At 35.1% G+C, this 18,451-nt stretch overlaps 1 protein-coding gene across 5 annotated transcripts in view; it reads left to right on the forward strand.

Annotated features, from left to right (window-relative positions):
* The window catches only part of NBEA (neurobeachin), a 544,466-nt gene that overhangs the window by 253,814 nt on the left and 272,201 nt on the right, over positions 1-18,451 (forward strand). For all 5 annotated transcript variants that reach the window (XM_075420361.1, XM_075420351.1, XM_075420371.1 and 2 more), the window contains one exon: positions 14,819-14,880. In XM_075420361.1, the coding sequence (XP_075276476.1) occupies positions 14,819-14,880 (62 nt within the window). The remainder of the gene's footprint in view (positions 1-14,818; positions 14,881-18,451) is intronic.

Raw genomic sequence — 18,451 nt, forward strand, 5'->3', positions numbered from 1 at the left:
GAGATACACAAAATGAGAAGCAAAGGCATTCCACTGGAGAGATATGTTGAATCATTTTGTGAAATAACCGAAACTCAAGAAAAAGCCACATTTCAACACAGCCAAATGCTGAGTCCAATCTCTAGGAGCAAAGAATATAGACTATACCTAGAGAGTAGGAGATTAGGGACGAAGCCACTCAAACAGTGTAGGGATTGTTATAATACTTAGCATACTCTGGGCTCTCTTAGCTCAGTGCTGAGGCAATGAAGACTTTTCCAATACGTGGATGCCTAGGTAGAAGGGGTGAGGAGGTGATTTCATTTCTGTGCACAACTTCAGTAAAACTCCTACCATCTGGTTCTATAGTCAGCATTTCAAGAATGATACGCACACACTTCAGAGGGAACAAAAGAGCCGGGCACAAGAGTGATTGATGGATGGGAGATAAACTCTGTGAAGTACAATGGAAGGAGCTTGATTTGTTCAATGTACCAAAGAGAAGAGATAAAAAAAAGTTAGATACTACAGGATGTCTTAGGCTTTCTAACAACAAAATGTCTAATGAGGGTAAATAACACTGAACAACTTTGCTGGGGCTTACCATCAAGTGTTGAGATCAGTGTTACTTGTAATCTTTATGCCTGTTTTAAGCATTCTTTTTAAATATAGTCTTAAATCTAGCCTCTCAGGAGGAAAAATGGCATGTATCTGCTGAATGGTTTGGGAGCTTCTTTGTGGCTTTGGAGCCTGTGAATTGCCATTTCCTCTGTGCCATACCCTGCAAGGAATGATAGTCTGCATTGACCTTAATTTACTCTAACATTGCCATCACTACATTTGTTCAACTGGTCATGGACAGATGTACTTCAGTGTCAGCTAGTCACCTGCAGGGATCAGCACAAAAAGTGTTTTTTCCTTGTTCTGCAGTTGAGTGCATGTCGACTGCAGATGCAGCTGAGAATATATCATCTTCCCCTGAGGCATCAAAGATGGTCAGTGTTCAAGTCACCATATGAAATAAGCCTTTCTTCTGATTTTTTATGTGTGTTTGTGTGTGTGTATATACATATATAAACTGATTTTTATTTTGTATTTTACAAATTCATTAATCATTATCTTGAGGCTCATTTTAGTATGAGACATTTCCTTCTTTCTCTGCATAATGAAGTTTGTCTATTCAGACAAGCCTCTTATAAGGCTCATGCCAGCTATAGTTTGGTCCCAGATTTCAGAAAGCCCTTGCAAGTGAATGAATGCGTAGCAGTACATATACTTTAATGTGATTTCTTGAGGGTATGAGACTTATGTGGTCACTCTGAGTGAGGAGGATCCCCTGATAACTTTTCAATGTGTTGGCCAGGTTCAAACAGTTTAGCAGAGGATGCTTAAAAGATGCTATTTTTACACAGTATTCACAAATATAGGCATCTGTTTAAAGAAAAGACACTCTATAATGTCTTGGCTGAGGCAGTAGTTACATGTACATTTCTTAATCAGCTTCAGTATTTGCTCTGCACTGTTATTTGGGGTATGTCATCATCACGTAATGAATAAATGGAAAACTTAAAAGTACCTCTAAAAAGTCTCATCTGGCTTATTTGCAGCTGAATAGTATACAGTGTTGGTACAACACTATGGATATTGCAACATAAGGAATAGGCACAAACTGAAGCATAGGAAGTTCCGTCTGAACATGAGGAAGAACTTCTTCACTTTGAGGGTGACGGAGCACTGGAACAGGCTGCCCAGAGAGGGTGTGGATTCTCCTTCTCTGCAGATATTCAAGATCCGCCTGGACAAAATCTTGTGCAGCCTGCTGTAGGTGACCCTGCTTCAGCAGGGGGGTTGGACTAGATGGCCCACAGAGGTCCTTTCCATCCCCTAACATCCTGTGATTCTGTGAAAGCAGGACTGAGAGAGCGATCAGTAGAGACTCAACTCCATTAGACATCAGACAATCCCTGTTAGAAGTCAAGGTGAATGTTAAAAATGTTTCTGCGGGGATGATGTTCTGCAGTGGTCAGGCTGGTGTCATTTGCAGTATGTGTCTCACTGGACATGATCACTCTGGTCAGTCAGGGTCAAGAATATTATGGATCATTTGGTTTGTACTGAGGCGGGAACTCTGAATTAGTTTTAAGGGCCGAGGAGTTCATAATATACTTCTTCTCTGCTGTGCCACCTCCCAATCCTTTCTTTCCATGTGCCCTAGGTGTCTCAGTGTACGTTCGTCTATGTCTAGTAAGAGGTGGTGTTGCAGGCTTTGCACAGTGCAGTTAAAGCCAGTAAATTGCCTGACCCAATCCTCTGGAAGACAGATTTCCTTAATTTGTGGCAGTAGGATTTCTGTTCATAGATTTCTTTTTATCTTTCACTGTAAATGCTTGCTAAAAGATCCCAGCGAAATCGTACTACTGTCCTAAAACAAGCCCTGTTCAGATAATGAGGTAGGAACAATAATGAGTTACAGATAATGTTTTTCTTCAAGAAGTTTAAAAACATTCATTATCACTAACAATATATGGAATAACTTTATATTTTGTACAAGCTTTGAGTGTTTATTAGTACTGTGAAGAAGGTTTTTATGTATTTTTCTTTTTCACTGTATGAATTTCTGCAAGTAATTTGCAAGATTTGTTTTTTAACATGAAGAAAACAATAGGTAATTTTGAAACAGGGCACAAAAACCCTTGAAATCTTCCAATGGATATAATTTTAAATGATGATGATGATTGAAATCCTGCCTGCATATCTTGTAATCACTTCCTAAACAGGAAAAAAAAGTTCATTAATTTCAAACTGCTATTTATAGGCTTGTAAGAAATTTGTTCTAAGAAATTCTCTAGCTATGATGAGCTCTTAGTGTCTCACTGAAAGGCTCCACAGTGTGCTCATGTTTCTGCAAACATTTTGGGACTGAAAGTGTATATTACTGAAAAAAAATATCAGTGAGTCAGATTCACATGGAAACGGAAAATAACATCAGTTTTCTAGAAGGAACAAAGAAATTATGAAAGGTTAAATGGATATTCAGACCTCCCTATTTATTTACATGTACCCCAGCAGAATCAGGGCTCAAAGCTTTGCAACTGTTTTTCAGAATGTGCTACTAGCAACAAGACAAATCCCAATACTTGCATTCAGAAAAGCAACTGAAGAGCAGGTGCCACACTGGAAGTCTCTGTTATTTATCCGCAGTGAAATCTTCAAACTGTAATGACCCCCACACCAGTTACAGAACATTTTTCTTTCATATAACATTCCTTTATGATGCCTTTTAAGGGATACGGTTACGAACAACAGAAAGTGAAAAGGATGCACATTCATTCGATTTTGGAGATTTAACTCTTGAACTACTGAAGTTTCTGTGTGCAGAAGTATGTTCTGAACAGATGTTTAACATGGCAGGAAGCATTATAGATCAGAGATCCAGATAGCAACTAGGAAATGCATAGCATCTGGCACCTTTTTGAAAGTAAACCTGCCAATAATTAATTACGCATATATGCCCTCAGGAAAACAAAAGCTGGTAACAGTGTAAAGTAGTCAGGTTTGCTGAAAAGCTCTGGAAGTTATCCTTGAAAATACAGAAGCCACTAGATGTTTGAAGTTACTAAATTACTGTTGAAAGTGCTAATATAAAAATTATAGTATAGAAACCAAATGATACCAGTTGTTGTTCTTTTAACGCACATAAAGAAATGCACAAACTATTGGAGCCTTTAAGGAGTGAGGAGTTGTTTGTGGTCCTCAGGTTCCACTTACCTTCAGCAGTATTGGGCACTTTCTCACAAGTTTCTCCTTCAAGCTAGTAGTGTGTATTCCAGTTGCAAGCCATAAGGCCTAGGAAGGACAGGCCTTTTTGCCTTAAAACTCCAGAAGAATACCCTCCCTGATGACTTCATACTCCTTCTTTGTCCTGATACCATCCAGGTCAGATGTCCCTCTGTCTTCCTTCTTGTTCTAACTTTTAACTTTCATGGAAAATAATGTTCTTTTTTCACTTTTTTTTTTTTAGTAAGTTTGCCTCCTATTACAAAAAGAGTAACAAGAGATCTATTTAACGTTAATTCAAGGAAATAAGTTTTAAAAGATTCTTGAGAAAGTTCTTAACATGTACAGGCACTACTGTAACATAGCCTGTAGGTGGACTCATCATATCAGGTATACAGCAGTGCTGCATGGTAACATGGACTAAGATGTACAATTATTTTTTAGAATAGCCACCTTTTTCTCCACTTATTATTTTCTCCTCTACTGTCCAGGTCCAAAGAAAAACGAGGTGGTATGCCAAAAAGGTATTCAGTATCTACAGGATGTTCATGCTGTGACTGAAGCTCCCCACAGGGAGAGGTTCTCTGGTTCTTATTCCACTTAATTCATCATTCAGAACTCAGCAGGGGACTTTGCCTGATTTTGGACTTGAAACGGTTAGGCTGGTATTTGCCCCACCCTTTGTCCTCTAAAGGTTTAAAAATGGAATCAATCTACTTTATTATCTCAGCAGAATTTTCCAGAGAACTACCTAACTGATAAACTATAGGGTGCAAATAACATCTCTGTATCAGACTTTGCTCTGAAAGATGTATTTCTCATGAGGTGTAGTCTATTAAACCTTTTCCATGTAGCCTGAGCTCTGTGTCCAGGTTCTTTACAAAACTAATCTCATTAGGGTCACAATTTCTCCTTCTATATTCCTTAACTCTGTGTCTACTAATCACCTGCTCTCATGACCCAGACTGAAAACTTCCAATCAATGACCAAGTTTACTAAACTTCCTTACTTGTCCTGAGGATTTAAAGGCACTTCCACAGTTCATCTTATTATTGGATATGGATGTGCTTGTTTCCATGCCTTCAAGGCATAAACAAAGAATATTCCAGAAAAACTGGAATAAATTAACTTGAGAAACAGCTATACGTGAATCTTAAAGATATACCTATTTATAGAGCCCTTTGGTTTTGAGAGAAAAAAATGTCAACAATAGCGTAAATGTTAATGAACCGTCAATCTTAATTTACCTAGATGTTAACAGACTCCCTGCAGACCTGGGATTATTTTTAAAAGCTCTGAAAGAATACATCTCTACTGTGTTCAGTCTAACTTTATGTTAAAGTTTACCTCCCACCCAAAAAACAAACCTGCTAAACATATATTGTCTTATATCATGTCTTATTTTTGTCTATTGGTATGTGGAATTTTATGATCCAATCTTTTTGTACTAGTAGTGGTGTTGTCTGTGGAGATCTTCTTGCAATGGGAAAACCTCATGCTGAAAGAACTAGTCAGACAACAGAGACAGTTGTGATATGTCAAATTAAGACGGCAAAGTGATGTCAAAGCAGGTCTAGGGAGAGCTCATAACAATGTTACTGTCAAGTAAATAAAGAAAACTGAAACACAAGAAATACAAGTTATTTCGAGAGATCTATGACTGTGGTATGGTTCTGTGTTTTGAGAGGCACTGTTTTAGAATGATTACCATTTGTCAGTAGGGCTTCAGGACAGGAGCAAGATCTGATGGCTGCCAACTAAGGCCATCAAAGTTCAGCGTCGAAGTGGAAATTCATTTTTTTTCCTTGTTATAAAATTCTCAGAAAACAATTACCATCTAAATAAAGTATTAGTTCACCAGCAGTTTGCTCGACTAGGTACAAAAATTAGCTGTGAGTTATGCTACGCAGGAGATCACACCTAGTTAAAATAATGGTCATCTTGGCCTTAGAATTTTAGGAAGCTGCAGGAGTTCTGTGAGGTTTTGTTATATTTCCTATTTGTAGCTTCACTGGTTCACTCACTGATCTCTCAGTATGGCCCCACAGTTGCCAAAGGGAAGAAATACGAGGAAGGAGGACCAGTAAAGAGTAAGTGGTTTTAATGCTCTGCAGCTTATCCTTTGCTCGCCTTCCTTTTTTGTCATTCACCATATGCACGTTTCAGTTGTGTCATGCCATGGTGCTAATATTCCCTCTAATAATAGGAAAGAATGTAATAAAGAACTAGAAGGAAGTAGTAGAAAGAAGGAAACAAAAGGCAGTTCCTGTGTTTAAAAAAGGAGGAGAGAAACAAAAAAGAATAAACAAGCACAGAAAATAAGACGTCAAATAGGAGTAAGTTATAGACTGAAGCGAAGGAAAAGTTGATAAATCTCAGGAAAAAATTAAACCTCATACCTAAGGAAAAAATAAGATTGAGTAATGCATTTTCAGGGGAAGCATGATATTCTAGAGGCTGTCATTTGGGATCGTAATTATGATCCATCTTGTCCAGGATGTCACTTTTGACAGCTTTAGAGAGTATTGGAAAAGGTTCTTGAGATTAAGAGAAAGCATCATAGGTGTAGTGAAGGTATAAAGTACAAACAATTGCTTGTGAGTGAAATTAATGTTCTGATTTCTGCTTGGATACTTCTTTTAAAATAATACACTGTTGAGGTAATTCTTCTGAAATGTATTTCCTGTGACACAAGTTTGAGACCAGGTGAAGGACTGAGAAAAAAGAGGGATAGATGTATCTTCATTCAAATAAGAAAATGTGAGGAATCAGTAGAATGTAAAATCTCAGAACAGTTGTTTTTTCCCAGCTGTATTGCATATATGGCAACTTCTTTGGTATCAGTAGTTTTCATTTAGTAATTTTTGTACAAATTTAATCACAAAAATAGCCACTTGATCTGGAAAGGAATGGCATCTTGAGAAAAATACCACATGACAAATCTTGAAAAATCTTATAATTTGCACATTGTAAATGAATTTGTAAAAGGCTTTTTGCATAATTTTTTTCTTTCTCCACCCATTTAAATAAAATATCCAGGGCAGCAGCTGTAGCAGAAATTTATCCACAGCTTTGAGCCACTAATATCATACGATAAAGGGGGAAATCAGAAGACTTTTAGGATCATATTTTAATTTTCACAGTAGATTGTTGGGTGTTTGGAAAAAAAAAATGGAACTGTTTTCATAGAGATTCTTTCTATATAAATAAGAGGTTTGGATTTTACAAGGGCAAGTAGTGATAGGGCGAGAGGTAATGGTTTTAAACTGAAGGACAGTAGATGTAGATTAGGTATAAGAAAGAAGGTGTTTACCCTGAGGGTTGTGAGGCACTGGCACACGTTGGCCAGAGAAGTTGTGGATCCCCCCTCCCTGGCAGTGTTTAAGGCCAGGCTGGATGGGGCTCTGAGCAGCCTGGTCTGGTGGAAGGTGTCCCTGCCCATGTCATGGGGGCTGGAATTAGACCCAAACCATTCTATGCTTCTGTGATTTTCCAGAACCTCTTTGTAAGTGTAGTTTACTTTGTAGTTCTTCCAGGCTTCCACCAAAATAAAATGTTTATGAGTTACTCAAGTCTACCTGAAACTGAAGTAGACTTTAGCAGAAAAGCAATATTTAAATTTTATAGACATTTGCAAGATCAGAGGTGTTTTAATTTGATCAGCTGCAGTACAGTGTGATCCTTGGTTTACTTATTTTGACCCATTGTCTAGAAGGGGATTTTAGATGAGAAGGAAACACATTCCATTTCCAAATTAAATTCCAGTGTATAATAAGAATTATAGTTTAAAAAAAAAAATTCTGCTTCACTTAAATTTGACAGGGAGTTTCTTTCTTATGATTAACATTTTCGTTGTATTCTTTTATATGAAAAGAATAATTTAGTGTTATTAATGCTTATTAATACAATTTCTCAGTTGATACATGATTAATATAAATTTTAGATCTGTCCTGGTATAGCAATTAGATAAGCATATTCATTCACTAGGTCACATCAGATATTTGAAAAGAGATCCATCCAAAGAGATACTGTTTTAAGAGAAGAACAGAGAAACATAAATGCATATATTGAGTAAATCCCAATGGACCGTTGGCCAAGGAAAAAATTACCACAAGCGCTAAATTAAAAAATGGATCAGTTCTGAAAATCTTCAGTGAGATATTAAACTGAACAGTGGTAGTAGATTTTATTTTATAGATTAAGTGATCTTCTCATTTGATGAATGAGAATTTGTACATCCCATTAACACTAATAGAAAAATAACAAAAATTACGTATGTTGGTATAAGGCTAGACTCTTCAGAGTAAAGTGGCACCAGCTATGTTGGTATAAGGCTAGACTCTTCAGAGTAAAGTGGCACCAGCATCAGTTTTGTCGATATCATTACAACTCATGAGATCACAGTACAAAAGTCAGTAATTTTAAAAAGTGAATTGTGTATACATTGTAATAAATCCCTTCTCTATGGGTATGCTCTCAAGGGTTTTTGCCATTCTGTGGTTCCATCTGGATATTTTATAGTCCTCATTTAGATTCCTTTTTAGTAACTGCAGTGGTGAATAATTACAGGTTTCCTTACTTTAATAAAATAATTCAAGAAACTGTTACACAGAATTCTGATTCTTTTAAATATTATCCTAGCATTAAGATCTGGTTTATTTTACAGATTTGACTAAAAGGCCAAACCATTCAAGTGGGGTTTGAACAGATTAAAATCTATTTTTTATGTTCCCCTGTCATTGTTTATTTGAGGTAAATATCTTAATATATAAATTCTAAAGATTTCTGATAATATTTTAAAGGTATTTTATTTGATAACCTGGATGATACCTTTTCTTAGATTTTCAGGTACCAGATGTAAAGAATATTACATGTGTTGTGCAGTGTCTTACCGTGACGAAAAATCTTACAACTGGCTTGATCAACTACAAAAGCACTGAATCAAATCCACATTCATCGTATTCTTCTGTGTCACTCCTTTGCTCTGTAAAGGAGACCTGCCCATACAAAGGATGGTCTGGAGTACTAACACAGCCATCCTTCATGGTCCCTAGAGTTGGTGGTAATGCTGTATTCTGCCAGTCAAGGCTGCTGAAGGGGGTTGTTAAATCCATAATCCTGAGTTTGTTATTTTAGTGAGTATACATTCTTTGAAATAGCATTTCCTTTCATCTAGTAAAAATGGAGTTGTAAGTATTTTGCAACATGACTGTGATTTCCATCTGCAGACTTTCTGTAATTCCTGAATATTTGCCAGCCTTTGCTTTTCATAAATCAAGACCATTAGTGTAATTTAAAAGTCTAAGAAATACGTGACATATGTATAGTTCTAAAACCAATTTTGAGTGTAATCTTGCAAAACATTACATTCTGTTTAATACACATCTTGCTTTCTTTTTTTCTAATAATTGCTTTGCTTGGAATGAGAACATCTGTCATTTCAGTTAATAGTTTTACATACTTAGCATTTACTTTCAAACTTTTCACCTTTAATTTTCCCTCCACACTCTTTCTTCTCAGTTCTGTAGTGAACTTACCAGCAACTTGATAATTGACTAAAATCATCAACGTGGATCTAGGTTTCTCTGAGTGACAACACACAGCAGAGATGGAATAATGTAGATTTGAACTATCCAAGTAATTTTAATTAATGATCAAAAAAGAAATCCTAAGTTTATGTCTTTGATTCTACGCTGGATTTAGCAAAAGATTTCAAGAGAGAATTTGCCGTACGATTTTGCTGGCAGAATAAAGACATTTTGCAAGAACAAATAAACTTCAAGGAAAACTTGCACTTCCAATTGAAACATCACCATCATTTTTTTGCTAGTACTATCAGAGCCAAAACGTGCTTCAGTTTCTGTCACCAGCATGAACTGTCCTTGAAAATTTGTTGTGCCATTCCTGACAAATGATGAACAGAGTGTAAGGGAATGGTCTATCAAAAACGGAGACACAATTTGTGAGAGGTAATTACTGGTGGAAAATTCCTACTCTGTCTCTTGGCACAGAAGTCGGTGAGCATTATGGAAAGAGATACCACAGTATGAGCTATCAGTAGTTATAGAGAACAATTTGAAACAATACACTTTTCTTTAAAATACACGCAAGATTATATTAGTAGGAAATAGAAAATAGCTGGCCTTACAAAAATACCAGTTTAAAAGGAGAATTCTAGTATTTTCTGATTTTTTTTTTTTCTGGTTTTAGGACCTTATACTCATTTATAAATACATTTTGTGCTCTTTTCATATGCTAATAAAATAACACGTATAATAACATATCTTTATTTTGTCATAAGCATTTTTTGTCTGTACAAAGCTTGTAGTTTTGATGGCATGCTGTAGAGGAGTAATGAAGGCCAAGTTGTCTCAGTGAACTGAATTAAATGGATTAAACTTTCTCACACATTTTGTTTAGCCATACCTGAGACTTTCAGATAAGTAGAAGCTATAACTGAGTGAAAGATTTCTGCAGGCTCCAAAGTATAGTTAATTGCATGGTTTTTTCTAAGCTAAGCATAAGATATAAAAACATTTAACTTTTGTTTTTGCTGATATTACAATCGATTCCAGCTCCAATGAGGGTTTAAGTTGACACAAAGTAAAATCATTGAAAGAAAATGCAAGCAAATCTTGATAAAGACCAGATGAAATTCTGGTGGTATTCAGTTAGACTCTTACACACATTGTATTAATAATAATAAAAAGAAGTTCAAAACCATGATCTTATTTCATAAGGATTTTTTTTTAAATTGATTTTATCAGCCTACGTTAGATTTCTTCAAAATAAAAACTCACACTGACTAGTTCAGCATGGTGACTTCGAGGTTTTGAACCCATGACTTCATTAATGCCAGAGGCATGACTAAAATAGTATAGTTGAACTTAATCTTTTTTTAGACATTAATAAGTCATAGTGAAAAGAAATAATTAGCATATCTTTGGGCCAACGGAAGAACATTGAAAAAGAAGTCAAGTAAACCAGAGCATTTCAAGATAATTGCCAGGCATACATCATTTATTCCAGATTAGCTAAGGTCATGCACTTGATGCTCCCAGTTTTCCCATCCATATATGTGGTCATTGTTGCCATCAAGTTGCTGAATTTTGATGGCTATATTTAAGGGACTGAGAATAGACCATGAAGAAGAGTACTAAGAACAGCAAATACAAAAAGCACGTACTCCATTCAGTTAAACAATGACCTTTTTAACCTTGCTGTATGCAGGAAATATCCACTTGTATTTTAGTAATTGCATTAGCTTCCTTAATGGCATTTGATACAGATGGTATAGGAAGAAGTTATCTGCAACTGAAGAAAGCAGGCAATAGTTTTAGTTTGAATTGCAAATACTTTTTCTCGTTGGAGTTAAGTGGCGGGCAAGAGAACTGAAAGTAAATTTGTGTGCTCTCCTCAAATAAGCCATTATTTTTCAAAGCTTGTTATCATTTTCATTTCTTATTATTAAAACTAATAAAATTTTGCACATTTTAAAAATTTCTGTGAAATCCTGCAAAACTATCAAGAGGAAGAATAAATGCAGTTGTTAGTGCATTTGGGGCTTAGGAAATTGATCTTTATTCTGATTCATGCTACAAATTCTATTTCTGGTTTGGTGATGATACCTCAACCAGTTTGTGCATTCTCTTCTGTCTGTAAAATGGGAGCCGAACATTTTCTTCCTCCTTTACTTTTATCTGGTGAATATATACTGTCTGCTGAAGGAAATTATTTTAGTGTCTGCACCAAGCCAAAAGCAGTGAAGCAATTCACACAAGGTGAACTTCCTAGCAAAGAGGATCACACAAATTTAAAAACCAAAACATTATTAGAATCATCTTTTTTTCTGGTTTATATAGGATAGCTTCAGCAGAACAGGGATGAAGATTCTTCCTTAACTTCTCCTACAGCTTTTGATTATGTGGGGTCTTCATAAATCCGAGATTGCATTCTGACAGTTTTTCATAATAGGCAGAGTGGATCTGTCCTCCGTTAGGTCTGATCTGGTTTTATCTTTCTGTACTATTGACTCCATAATAACTCTGACCATAAACTCTGAAGATTAATTGCGCTTTGCATAACAGGAAAAAAAATCTTTATTTATTTCAAATCTTTCCTGCTTAATCATGAATAAGCAAAAATTGGAAGAAGCACAGGGGACTTAAAAGTAGAGCCTTTGGCAGCTAGGTAGGAGGAAATGGAGCGTATGATGGAGGGCACACATTGACCCTCATGCAATTGGAGGGGAAGGAGTCCTTGAAGTGGGAGTAGGAGGCTGAGAAGCAAGAAGCTTGTAATGTGAAATGGTGACCCTGCCATGAATGTTTCAACTTTTTGTATTCTGTTTTACTTCAGGAAATGTGTGGTGTGAATACTTAAAGGTGAATAGAAAGAATTTCTGTGTCTATTTCCTTCTTTCTACCCATCAAGAGGCATAGGATTCCCCATTTTCTGTTACGGCTACTCCTGGTTTTGCATATTTATAAATAGTGCTCCACACTTAATTTCTGCTGTAGACTGAGCTCTCTGCAAAGGGTGTATTCCTTGCATGCATCTTTGACATAATGAGCTTCCTCTGTGAGGCTTTCCTGTCTCCCTCTATATTTTCACATGTGAAAAGTGCTACAGTCTCTAAGATAGTTGTTTCTTTTTGACATGAGAACCAGCCTCTTAGAACGTCAAATTTCGGATGCTATTGTCTATGAGAGGTATTAATGGCTATTATAAATGGTTGTTTCATCAGCAGGCAATTACAGAGCCGGTTGCAACTCATGGGTGTGCTGATGTGCTAACCAGATGTCAGTTCCGCATCCTCATCTTTCTTTTTCTTAATTTCACCGAAGTCAGTTCGATTCTCCTTTCTGATGCTAGAATGCTACATCCAAGCTTGCAGTCAATTAGATGTGATATACAAAAAGTTATCAGGTGATGTTAATACAAATAGAAAAAAGACATCAGTTTTAGATAAGATGATCATTTTACTAAGCCCGCAGAATCATCAGGCTTTTAAAAAGTATAGTATATAAAAATTTTAATTATTGTAAACAGAAAGTTTTGCACTAAGGTAATTATCACTTCCTTCAAACAGAGTCCTGTTTTGTTATATATATACAGCATTTGTGTCATTAAGACTAGATCGTCATTGTTGTCTGGATGATAATCATGAGTCCTTATCCTAGCTTCGTGCCATTTTAGTCTTGTTTGGTTTGGTCCACACTCCACACTCCAAACATTTTTTCGTATTGTTTCAAGGTATGCAGGTGACATGGGTATCACCAACTGTCTTTGAAAGTTAAGAATTTCTAATTTAATGAATTAAGCCAGGAAATTTTCATTATGCATTTCTTTTTAAAATGTATATTTTGCACTGAGTTTTCTGTTTGGAAACCTGGTGAAGATACAAAGAAATTACTGCTGATGCATGAACATTTGTTATGTAATTTAATTGGTTTATTTTTCATAACTGTGTATGATGTTTGTGCTGGAGACATTCCTTCTTTTGATGTAAAATCAGAAAGTAAAGACATGTACAAATTTAGAAGACTGTAGCATGGGAATCTGTTTCTACGAGCATTATTTTGCCTCCGTCATGTCTTAATATACCTGAGGTCGGATTTTGAAAGATGGTAAGTGAGTGTGTGACAGAAAAGATATTTTTTTTCCAGTTTTACACAATATGAGGTGTGTTCATAATAAACCAGATAACATTCTCTGATAAAATATTTGATCTGCCTGTGCTACCTGCCCTGGTTTAACTGTGGAGTTGAGTCTTATGTTTGGATTTTCTTTGTCAGCTTTCAAACAGTGGAGGTAGCCTGCAGGTGATAAGTACCCCATTAATCTTTCTGATCCTCTAGCACTTGAGCATGAGAATAGCTGATCAATTACAGCAATTGTCTCCCTAAATGAGCTTTTCACATCTGCCTCTTATTTCATTAGTTAACTGTCTGCCCATATATCTGATAGAATGGAATCCTAGTGGCTTCTTACAGCTTGTTCTGTGTTACTGTACAATAAGGATGGGGTTGTTAGCAAAATGGGCACAAAAGGGTATTTATCCACTACCCACAATAAATATCCGTGCTGTTGTCTCTAATCGCAGTTTGTAGAAACCTACTTAAAGCACATTAGTTTGCTTTTCAGTTTCCTATTTAGTCCTTAGTTATAAGCTTTATATTTGTGTATTTATCAGTTTTAGAACACAACCGAAGTGTTGCCATGCCCTAAACCATCATATCAATGTCTGTATGATTATAGATAGAAGCTACCACATAGAAAGTCAACAGTAGAAGTGTGATTTCCTCCTTGTCTCTTTACAATGCATCTTTTAAATACTTAGACATGATATCCTTCTTTCAGAAAGTAAATTTGCATTTCCAAAGCTGCAAACAAGTACTTACAATAGTGGCAATGTTATTAGATGTTGATTATTTAAATTAAGTACAAACCAATGAGTAACAGTTATGCTGCAAAATTCAATGTTTCTTTTAAGAAATATGGCCTACAAATTATGGGTTATAATTTTAATAATAATAAGATTTCACATGAATGCCTCTTTCATCAATACTCAAGCTTTCAATTACAGGAAAATCAATTACCAGATTAAAATTAAAACAATTTCTAAGAAGAGGCCTTATTCTCTACCTATTAATATCTAATCAGTTTATTCTTAAGTATTTATAGGATTTAATATTCAAAGGTTGTTTTCTTATGTTTATCTTCCATTAAGTTGCTTTGGATGATATAGGTATTTTTTATTTATTTATTTATTTATCTGTCTAAATAGGGAACTCAGCTAAATGCCAAAGACACTTACTTTAAAAAAAAATTCCACCCTGAATCTGATATAGATTATTCCAGGTGATTCTTTGATGCTTTCTGATCATTTAAGTATTTTTGCATCTGAAGTTCTCAGATAATTGTGCTTGAAACTTTTTTCAGTGAATTTGAGTGGTGAAAAATATACATTACAGATATTGTATGGAATTTCTGAAACCATGGAGCTATAGTAACTAAATATAACCAATCTTTTTAATTCATTTCTGACTATTTATTGCAGGTCTGGTTTGTATGAAGTCAAGTACTTCAGTGGTTGAACTTGTTATGCTGCTTTGTTCACAGGTAAGACATTCTCTGGGTTTAATTGTGTTAGTTTCTTTGCACAGTGTTGGATTACTGCCAGCCAAAGAATTCTATCTTGATGTTTGTTTCATTCTTCCATTTCAGTATCAGAAAATACAAATTAATCTCTTCTGGTAGCATACAAATTGTAGATTTTTTTTTACATTCCATAGTTTCTCTGTATTTACAGGGTATCAACGTATATTTACATTTGTTCTGTAAAAGTGTATGGATGTACATTATGCACTTTTGCTGTGTATGAACTCTCTTTCAAGCAAGTTCTTATTTAAAATACGTAAATAGGATACTGTTTTTGTGGTTTTATTTGGAAATCTCTTTGAATTATTTTTTTAAATTTAATTTTTTAAAACCTCACTGTGCAATTACTGTATTACTTTTGATATACACGACATAACTTCTTGCATATTTTATATAGCTGTCAGTATACAAAAAACAGAGGAGTATGGCTTAGGTAGTCCACAAGAACTGGCAGAAGCAGAATATTTCTGTTAATGGATTTCTCAGCAATCTGAATCAATTAACATTTTGAATTGCTTTCACAAGTAAAATATTCAAAACTAAAATCATTCTTCATACTGTTTGGATTGTTTATGTCTCAATTTTAATTTTATTTGTTTTGACAGAAGTGTTATTGGCTAATATATATATATAGCCTTTTACTTGAAACTGCCAGTAATAAGTTATCAACATTTTAGAATTTCGCTCGTTTTATAAAATATAAGAAAAATATGATGGCCTAACAGATCCAAATAACTTCACAAGTTTTTATACTTCTCTAAAGACTTATTAACAGTGTTTCAATTACCAAGTTCCCACAGATTTATAATACCAGTTAAACTCAAACCAAGTTAGTATATAAAATGCTCAGATTAACTTGTTATATTATTAACAAGGGAAATTGCTTATTTGTGGCTTTACTTGAGCATTCACTGCTGCACATTGAGAACATGCACCAAAAATGTACTGAAAACAAAAGAGTTTCTAGGGGTAATTGAAATTAAGATCTACTTTTGAGGAATCTATCTGAAAATAATTAACATTTACAACTGGTTTTGGGGGAGGGAGTTCCAACTTACCTGCTGTTTTCTTGTCTGTAGATCGCGTTTCTTCAAGCTTTTGTCATAAGGAAATCATTAAATCTTGTTTTCCTTTTTTTTCTTTTCCTTTTTTTTTTCTTCCTCTTTTAGCCAGGGTGGATATTGGTTAGGGGAAAGTAAAAGAAAAATACATCCTTGGCAGGAATCCTCAGTGGGGTTTGAACTTCAAACCTCCTCCAGCAGGGCACTTGAAAAATTTGTTACCTAATGGTGAAGTCCTGGGTTTCAGGAAGATTCCAAAAGATCCATTAAGGCTTTTGAGCTCTATGTTCATGTTATACAACTTGTTTGTTTGTTTGTTTGTTTTAGCAGCTTTTGAAACATTTTCTTGAGGGAGGGAATAACTTACAGTCCTTTCTTCCCTCATCTTTGGTTTTACTGCAGTTCTCAGGAATAAAATGGAATGTAGCATTAGGGTCTAGTGTCTTCGATGGCCTCATCATCTAATCATAGGTTTAACATTACTCATTTGCTGGCTCCAGGAATTCCTGCCATTAAGGGCCCTAGAGATGAAACTTTGCCTCAGATATTGATTGAAAGGAAGAGAGAGAAATTTAAGCTCTTTCTGCAGTGCTTTTCTTTAGCCATCCCAGTAAAGCTATAGAACAAATGCAGATAAATCAATTCGTTATTTTTATGACTATTGTTTTAAAAATAATATTCATTTTATACCTGAAATAACGTGAAGAGCCTAATAATTTTGAAATTTTGAACATTTATTCATTCTCTTCAGTATTTGCGTGGGAGACCTATTTTCTATCTACTCAATTACTTGGGGAAATGGCAAGCTTTTAGTTTATATACCCCATCTGATACTTCAGGGTTGTTTCCTTATCTTCTAAATAAGAAAGATTTTGTGTCCTGATCTCCATTTATTACTAAGTACTTCAGAAGGTAAGGCTCGAATGTTTGTTCATGATGTTAAATACTTCTACGAACTGGTCAACAGGGGGCTGTAGCAGTGCAAATTGCATTCTTCTCCCCTCACCTTCCTAACTCCAAAAGTATTGCTTCTGTAAATTGCATCTCCACAGAATATTATATTTAATTCTATTGGTGTACTACACAGTCAGGTCTGTAGTTCTAGTCATCTACAGGAAAAAAAAAAGTTATTTTTTTCTATTTACATTTTTAAACTTTTTGTCAAAAGAAAGCATAAGGTAAATGCTATAAAAATACTAATACAGAAGGTGGCTAGAAGAAGAGAATGGCAGACAGACAAATATCTTAATCCAGCCTGTAGCTAACAGAACTTGGAATTCGGAGTTTAGGAGACGTTGCCTGCAGCAATTGAGGTAAACTCATCTCCATAAAAAAAGAGATAGCGCTACCTGACCTTTTCCGTGTGATAAATTGAGTAATATGAACTGGAAAGACTATATAAAGTACTGCTTTTTTTTTTTTGTAATCCTAATGTAACTAGGGCTTTTCTTCCTAACATGGGTAAATCCTTCACATTCAAGTTGAATGACATTTTACAGACTATGTGGGGAAGTTTGAAATGTGTCACTCAAAAGATAGATGACGATATTAAAAACCTTTGAAAAGTACAATTTTGTTTGCACAGAACAGAGTAATTTTAGACATTGAAAAGGAAAGGGAAATGCAAAGTTTGTTTTCCTTTCATTTGCTACAGCAAATTAGATGCTTTTATGCTCTTTATGTTGGAAATACCATGTTAATGACTACAGATTAGCAAGGATGTCAGAATTTTTTTTCTTATCTGAGCTCCTGAATAAAATCAACATTGCCAGCGGCTCATGTCCAAGGTATGGTCTAAATTTACATGAAATATCACATTACAAATGTCTGAAGGTACATGTCATGGATAATTCAGTTCATATGGGCAGCCTTTTAGACTCTGAGGGATATGCAATCAAGCCTTTCCCCCAAAGGAGTTTGGAGTTTCTGTGAAAAATACACTTTAAGTTCTAAAGGAACTCCTGTATGCATAGTGCATCATGTATGGGTTTGGGGAAGAACAGAAAGTTCTACTCTTTGTATTTCAGAATCTTTCTTGTACTGTAACTTGCTTCTCTGCACCCATTTTATATTTTCCTAGTTTCACCTACTTCACTAGATTAAAATTTAGCTAAATTTGAAGGCTTTGATTTTTTTGTTTCTTGTATAAACCAAAAACATACATCCAAGTACTTGAAATATGTTTTTTCTATATAATTGATAATATACATATAGTGATTTTCAGTTTTCATAAAACAGGCATTTTCATTTGGGTTTAGTCTATTTTAACATAAAACGAATGAAAATGTGTGATGTTTGACAAGCTCTGTGCTTGATTAGCTGGTCTTTGTTCCCTCAGCCTAGTTGAGCATGCCACAGCCATATCGCAGATTTCTTCAATAAACCGTACAATTTTTAAAAAATATATATTAATTTTTGCAGTGTAGTTCCTTCTTACATCAGATTTAGATTTCAGTTACTTTTTTCTTATT

The sequence above is a fragment of the Opisthocomus hoazin genome, chromosome 1 (genome assembly GCF_030867145.1).
Source record: "Opisthocomus hoazin isolate bOpiHoa1 chromosome 1, bOpiHoa1.hap1, whole genome shotgun sequence".
NCBI lineage: Eukaryota > Metazoa > Chordata > Aves > Opisthocomiformes > Opisthocomidae > Opisthocomus > Opisthocomus hoazin.